General features: G+C 33.1%; 1 protein-coding gene across 1 annotated transcript in view; it reads right to left on the reverse strand.

Moving 5' to 3' along the window:
• isl2b (ISL LIM homeobox 2b) overlaps positions 1-6,149 on the reverse strand; it is a gene marked incomplete at both ends in the record, with an annotated part of 13,097 nt that extends 6,948 nt beyond the window's left edge. Inside the window, 3 exons of the mRNA XM_080031999.1 lie at positions 1,542-1,804; positions 4,434-4,623; positions 6,092-6,149. Coding sequence (XP_079888125.1) covers positions 1,542-1,804; positions 4,434-4,623; positions 6,092-6,149 — 511 coding nt within the window. The remainder of the gene's footprint in view (positions 1-1,541; positions 1,805-4,433; positions 4,624-6,091) is intronic.
• Positions 6,150-7,500: the final 1,351 nt, after the last annotated feature.

Consider the following 7,500-nt stretch of genomic DNA (forward strand, 5'->3'; position numbering starts at 1 on the left):
TTACGGTTTTCATTTGTTGTCAAATATAATAATTCCTTTCATAATCACACCAGGTTTTTTTTATTTGGGGATAAAATGCCAAGGTTCCCGATTTCCAGATGTGATTGTCAACCGCTCCATTCGGCTCAAGTCAAATTTGATAAACGAAAACAAACAGTAATGTTGGGTGTATATAATTCTAGGCGCGGACCTGCTTTTTGTATTAGATTAAATCAGATTAGATTAGATTATCATTTGTTGTCCTTACATGTTAATATAACCGAGTTACATTTGCGCAAATCGATGAATACGTCACACAGCAGCTTAGACGCAACAATAAATAATAAGAATTAAAAAGCAGTGCCTATACTGCTACAACTTGCTTAGTTTATTTTGAAAAGGTACTATAGGCCTACAAAAGGTTGTATTAATGCCATCTATCTATCTATCTATCTATCTATCTATCTATCTATCTATCTATCTATCTATCTATCTATCTATCTATCTATCTATCTATCTATCTATCTATCTATCTATCTATCTATCTATCAATCAAAATAAAGGTGGTATTAATGCCATAAACAGACGTATACACCTGTCAGATGCAGCGCTCTGTTTGAATGCATGTGTCCGGGGTTTAGTGGACCAGCTTTCTTCTTGTTTTGCTTAGATTTTGTATACACATTTTTCTATCTGCTCTAACTATGTACCTTTATTTTGAAAAGACTGACTGCTATAGAAAATACTGGTTGTAATGATGTAATAAAACCCTCTCCATTGGCACACGTAAGGTGATTAAATGAACAATAATTGTCTTGTAATGCCACACACACGGAGCTGCCAATTACGTTTGCGCAAGGCGACGGATTCAGTAAGCCTATATCATCACAGATTAAAAAGTCATTGAAAAGGTTCAATAACAAAATAAATGTTGTAATTAATGCCAGATGTAGCGCCATGTTGGAGTGTGGACGCGTACTATTTGGGCTACTGTTTAGGCCATTTGTGTTTAATTTGTTGTAAGATATAGCCTAATAATTTCTTGCAAAAACAACAGTATTTTTATGAATAAAATGCCGACTTTCCGATATGAAGATGTTATTGAAAACCCATAATTAAGGGCTAATAAGGCTAGGCTAGATTTTGAATATACATGTTTGTATCTGCAATGTAAAGCACTTTTATCTTTATGTTGAAAGGTGCTATCCAATAAAATAAGTTGTCATAGGCCTACTACTAGACGGACCTCACCATTAGTTCAAGCAAACTGAATAAACGAATAATAATACTAAAAATAAGCTAATAACTGCCATAGACGGACAAAATAACAAAAAATAGACGTATATACCTGTCAGATGCAGCGCTCTGTTTGAATGCACATGTCTGTCTGTCTGTCTGTCTGTCTGTCTGTCTGTCTGTCTGTCTGTCTGCCTGTCTGTCTGTCTATGTATCTATCTATCCATGTATCTGCCTAGAACCTGCTTTCTACACATTTTTGTATCTGCAAACGACCAATAATAGTCACAATACGCTCATAATTGCTATAAATAGATCGTATATACCTGTCAGATGCAGCGCCCTGTTTGAATGCACATGCCCGGGGCTGAGTGGACTCCCCGCGGCGCTGCGCTCCAGCAGCAGCGTGTGATCGGCGCGACACAGCAGCTCGTCTGCCCGCAGAGAGAACTCATCTCCCGGCAAGAGCTGGCGGCTGCACACGGCGCATCGGAAGCACTCGATGTGGTACACGCTGTCTCTCGCGCGCATCACCAAGTCACTGCTGCTAAATCCCAAGTTGCATTTGGCGCATTTTATTCCAAATAGCCTGGCGGGGGAAGAAAGGGGGAGAGAAATGGGGCAAATCGTTATAATTGGGGGAGAATTTGACATATTGAAGACATGTAAATGCTAAATAACAAAGCCTGTCCTACAAAGTTGCATTTTTGCGCATTTTATTCCAAATAGCCGGGGAAGAAAATGGGGAAAAGGGGGAAAGATACGATGTAGGCTATAGGAAGCCATGTAAAAACGAAAATAACATAGAAAACTGTCGCTTCTTAACTCGATGGATGGATGGATGGATGGATGGATGGATGGATGGATGGATGGATGGATGGATGGATGGATGGATAGATGGATAGATGGATAGATGGATAGATGGATAGATAGATCGATAGATAGATAGATAGATAGATAGATAGATAGATAGATAGATAGATAGATAGATAGATAGATAGATAGATAGATAGATAGATAGATAGATAGATAGATAGATAGATTGTATTTCTTTATAATTTTTTTACGTTTATCGCAAATATGTGTAGGAAGCTCGTTTTCACACAGGCATGTTAATAATCAATATTTTGTTACAGTAGCCTATTAGCTTATTTTTTTATCACATATCCTATTATACTTAAGGCCTATACCGTATATTCCTATATTTGAATGGACAATATAGCCTGTTCTGTATTATTTTTTTCTCTTGTACGTTTCATTGTGGCCTATATCAAACTGCGCAGTTAATTTGCGCTTGACAAACGTGTTACTCGGATTTTTTTTTGGCGTAATAAAATGTTTAAAAAAAAAGGATTAATCTTCTTATAATATAATCGATTCAATATAAACACAGTTATATATTAAAACACTTCAAAACGGCATAATTCCCACCGCCATAAAACATCTTAAATATGAGGTAACGATCCACACGTGCACATACACGCTCTGCCCTTATGCACACAGACAGTAGCACATTGCGATCTTTATCCTGTCTAAATGATTAGTTTTTTATGTATTTTATTCTGTTTTTAGGAACATGTGTTGTTTGTCTACTGTCCGGATTTGTCTTGCGCTGTCTGTTGTAGGTCTAAATCAATCTTCAATTACGTTTACAAAATATTAACCTATTCAATTTTACATTTCAAAAGTGATTAAGACAGTGTGTTATAATCAGAAAAGACCTTAACTCTCTTTAGCGATAGGTTTTAGACAGATACTAAGGCGTTCTGAGTCCGAATCAATACGTTTAACTTCATTCAAAGTGTTACTGTATCGATGATGTAACAGAAATATCCATATGCTACCATACAGTAGCAAACGAAAATGTAATACATATGTAAATAAAAACGATAAAATGTAGGCTATTTCCAAACTCTTATCTCTTTTGCGATAGGTTTTTGGACATACAATAATGTGTTCTTAATCCGAATTCATACATTTAACGTCACATTCAAAGTGTTCCTGTATAACAAATATATTCATACCGCATTGTACCAAACGAAAAATATAAGAAATATATACATTTCCACAAAAAAAAACTTTCAAATTTTTCAAAAATTGTGGAAAAATAGGCCATTACATCATATTTAATAACCAATAAACAACTGCGTATATGCCCTCATGCATGTACTGAACATAGAATATATCTTGGCGTGTTCTGAGTCTAAATTCATACATTTATCTTCACAATTATAGCGACAAAGACACATATATAAATATACCTAGAATTCACTTCCAAATTCCTACCTTACATAATCACTTTTTCAATAGGTTTTAGAAGGACAATAATATTTTTTTGCGTCTCAATCAATACAAAAAAAAACATCACATTAATATTGAAAACACACAAAACCCGATAAAAACTACATATCTATATATACACAGGAATATACATGACCAAACTCCTATCATAATCTCATTTGCAATAGGTTTACGACATCACTCTTCACCACTGTGTAAATGTTTCAATTGTTTGTTTTTTCTCTTCACCTGTTGTTGTGTATTTGATGTATTTGCATTGAATATTGTTTATGTATTGTTGTTTTTCCTTTGAATTGGTTTGATCTCGACGTCATTGTAAATGAGGGTCACCCCTCAATTGGTCTCTCGAGGATAAATAAAAGTTAAATAAATAAAATAAATACAATAAGGCTTTCTTAATCCGTGTTCAACATAAAAAGTGTTAAAAAATGGTGTGCAGTTTAATATATAAGTACATAGAATATATCTCTCCAAATTCCTACCTTACATACTCTCTTTTTAAATAGGTTCAAGACATATAATTAAGCTTTTTTTATCCGAATTCATACATTTAACGTCACAATTATAGCGACAAAGACACATATATACACCTAGAATTCACTTCCAAATTCCTACCTTTCAAATCAAATTCTAATCACGTTTGAAATAGGTTTCAAGACGGACAATAAGGTGATCTGAGTCCAGGCTAATAGTTAGAAATGGTGCAGCGTATATATATATATATATTTATGGGGGCGGGACCTGATAAGCCTTTTGCTTCTTCCGTCTCCCTTCGGACAACACAAAGTATGATGTATGAATATTTGCAAGAGAAAATTGTGTATTGTGTGGAATTGTCCGAAAGAATAATAAATAAATAAAAAATAATAAATATATATATATATAAATACATAGAATATATCTCTCAGAACTCCTACCTTACATAATCTCTCTTGCAATATGTTTTTCCCTCGCGCACGAAGCAGGTGTTGCTCTCGTCCAGATATGCGCTGCACTCTGCGCACTTGAGGCAGGCCGCGTGCCACTCCATGTCCGGGGAAACTCTGAGGATGTACTGGTCATGAATCTGACTTCCACAGCCTACACACATCGCGATGGATTGCTTCTCTGCGAACAAGAAAAATTTATGAAAAAATAGACCCAATAGCTTGTTAAATGGGCTATACGCATGTGTTTTTCCACGTTTTATTGTTAAATAAATAAATGCTTGTTTAGGTTATTTGAGTCTTTTTTGCAGACTGGATATGTCCTTGTAATGGTGTGTAGGCTACGTGATTGCTTCTCTGTAAGCAAACAAAATAAAAATAGACCCAATAGCGTGTTAAATATACGCTATTAGAGAACAACTAGAATAGAGCATGTCTTTTTCACTTTTTAAAAAACAGCTTTTTTGGGGCTATATTTAATTTGTTTTTGCGGACAGGATATGTCCTACTGCCTTGCTTCTCTGCAGACAAAAAATAGACCCAATAGCGCGTTAAATATACGCTAAGAAACAACTAGAGCGTGTGTTTTTCACTTTTTAGTTTTGAAAATCTATCTTTTTTTGCACTCCTTTCCTCTGTTTTTACAGATGGGATATGTGTCCTTGCATATGTATAGGCTTAAAAATAGACTTTTTTTGTCAAACTAAAGCTATAATGCATTGTTCAATTTTTACAGACTAAAACATATACTATTAAGAAACAACTAGATCACGTCTTTTTCACGTTTTAAATTGTTAAAAATAAACAGCTTTTTTTTGGCTATTTCTACTTTTTTTTTGCGGACTGGATAAGTCCTTGCAATGGTATGTATGTATAGGCTTCTTGCTTGCTTCTCTGCAAACAAACACAAATAGACCCAATAGCGTGTTACGCTCTGCAACGAAATGAGTCAATAGCATGTTAAAATAGCTATTAACAACTAGAGCATGTGTTTTTAATTTTTTAACGTTAAAAAACAGCTTTATTTGGGGCTATTTCGGGTTTTTTTGCGGACTAGATATGTCCTTGTAATATATAGGCTACTTGCTTGCTTCTCGGCGAAAACAATAAAAAAAATAGACCCAATAGCGTGTTAGAAATACGCTATTAAGAAACAACTAGAGCATGTTATTTTCACTTTTTTAAATAAAAAAAACTGCCTTTCTTTGCTCTGTAGGCCTATTTCTAGTTGTTTGTCTCCTACTCCATGCAATGGTATATGTAGGCTAAAACACAAGGACTTTTTAGTCTTACTAAAGCAAGACTGCATTGTTTAAAATCTACAGCAGAAAGAATATAGTCCTACAAAAAAGTTGCAATATGAGGAAAAATAGGCTACAATCTTATTTTGCCATACTCCGACATGTCCTTTACAATGTTATGTAGCCTACAAGATTAAGCCTTTTTTAGTCTCCCAAAAGCGAACTCAAAATGTCTTATACTCCTACTCAAACCTATGGAAAAACACACAAAAAATGTACTATAGCAACGATCGGCGCACTGCTGAAAATCATCAGTATAGCCCCTCAAAAAAAAAATCCCGAAAAAACTACAAATGTAAAAAAAAATCGCGAATTCAACACTAAATTGTCCCAAATCGCTTTACTTACTTTTGGAATGATCCCCCATATCACCCAAAAAAGAAGAGCTGAAGATAATATCCACCATACAGGCTCTAGCGTGGGGTTATTCTAGGTGTAAGATGCGAGCAAAAGAGTGTTCGGAGATGACTGGCCCCCTCTTTGCCACTTGTCTTGTGTGTCTCTCCCTCTGCGGACGAGACGGGACGGGACTGGCTTATGGGAGGGTGACGCTGCTGCTCTGACGTCATGACGTAAATAACAAAAGCTAGCCAATCAAATCGCTCCAATGTCTAGGAAAATGAAAATGAAGAAGATATGATTTGTGTATGTGTAGTAGGTATGATAGAAGATTAGGAATTATAGAGATGGGTTTTAATTAATTCTTGAAACAGATATGCTATGCAAAGGAATTCTTATTTTTATTTTATTTTATTTTATTTTATTTTATTTTATTTTATTTTATTTTATTTTATTTTATTTTATTTTATTTTATTTTATTTTATTTTATTTTATTTTATTTTATTTTATTTTATTTTATTTTGGCTATTTATTTAACAGGGATAATGCACATTTATGAAATCATATAAACAGTAAAATTATAGAAAAAATTCAACACATAATGTACAGACCAAGAGCACATAAGCAACAATTGTAAATGAAAAAAACGATTAAATTATATTAAATAAATATTAATATTTTTTATTTTGAACCAGTTTTTATGATCATTACAAGCATCTAAAAAAATTCACCACCAGATTTCTTTACTGGGACTTTCCTAAATGTACTTTTTAAGGTAATACAATGAAAAAAAGTAACTGAATATTATAGATGTAAATTAAATCAAATCAAACGTGTTTAAAGAATTAAAAAATGTAATAAGATAATTAAGAAAATTTAAGAAATAAAGAAAAGTAATGGAATAAATAATTCACTGGAATAAATTATTATTTTAGACCTAAAAAATATATATAATCAGTGAATTATTTTCTCAAATATTATAAATGCTTATAACAAGTCCTACAAAAAAAATTGGATAATATAATTAAGAAAATTTAGAAAAATTAAAAATAGTACTAAAAAGATAATTCACTGAAATAAATTATTATTTTAGGCCTAAAAAATATATATAATTAGTGAATTATTTACTCAAATATTATAAATGGTTATAACCCGTCCTACACAGATGCACAGTGAAATAGGAAATATTCTCACAACCCTTCACATGAACCTATGTATTAAAATAAATACTTTTTCTATACATTTATTTTCCTTTTCATTTCAGTTTTTCAGTAGGCCTATGCTTTATATATATATGGGAAAAATACGTGTATTCAGAACCCAATAGTTGCATTATTGTTATTTCACTTAAAGGCAAAAATTAATGCTTTATACATCAAAATAATTAAGTTAAAACAGACATCCCAAATTGGTTAATT

The sequence above is a fragment of the Ammodytes marinus genome (genome assembly GCF_949987685.1).
Source record: "Ammodytes marinus genome assembly, chromosome: 1".
NCBI classification, from domain to species: Eukaryota; Metazoa; Chordata; class Actinopteri; order Uranoscopiformes; family Ammodytidae; genus Ammodytes; species Ammodytes marinus.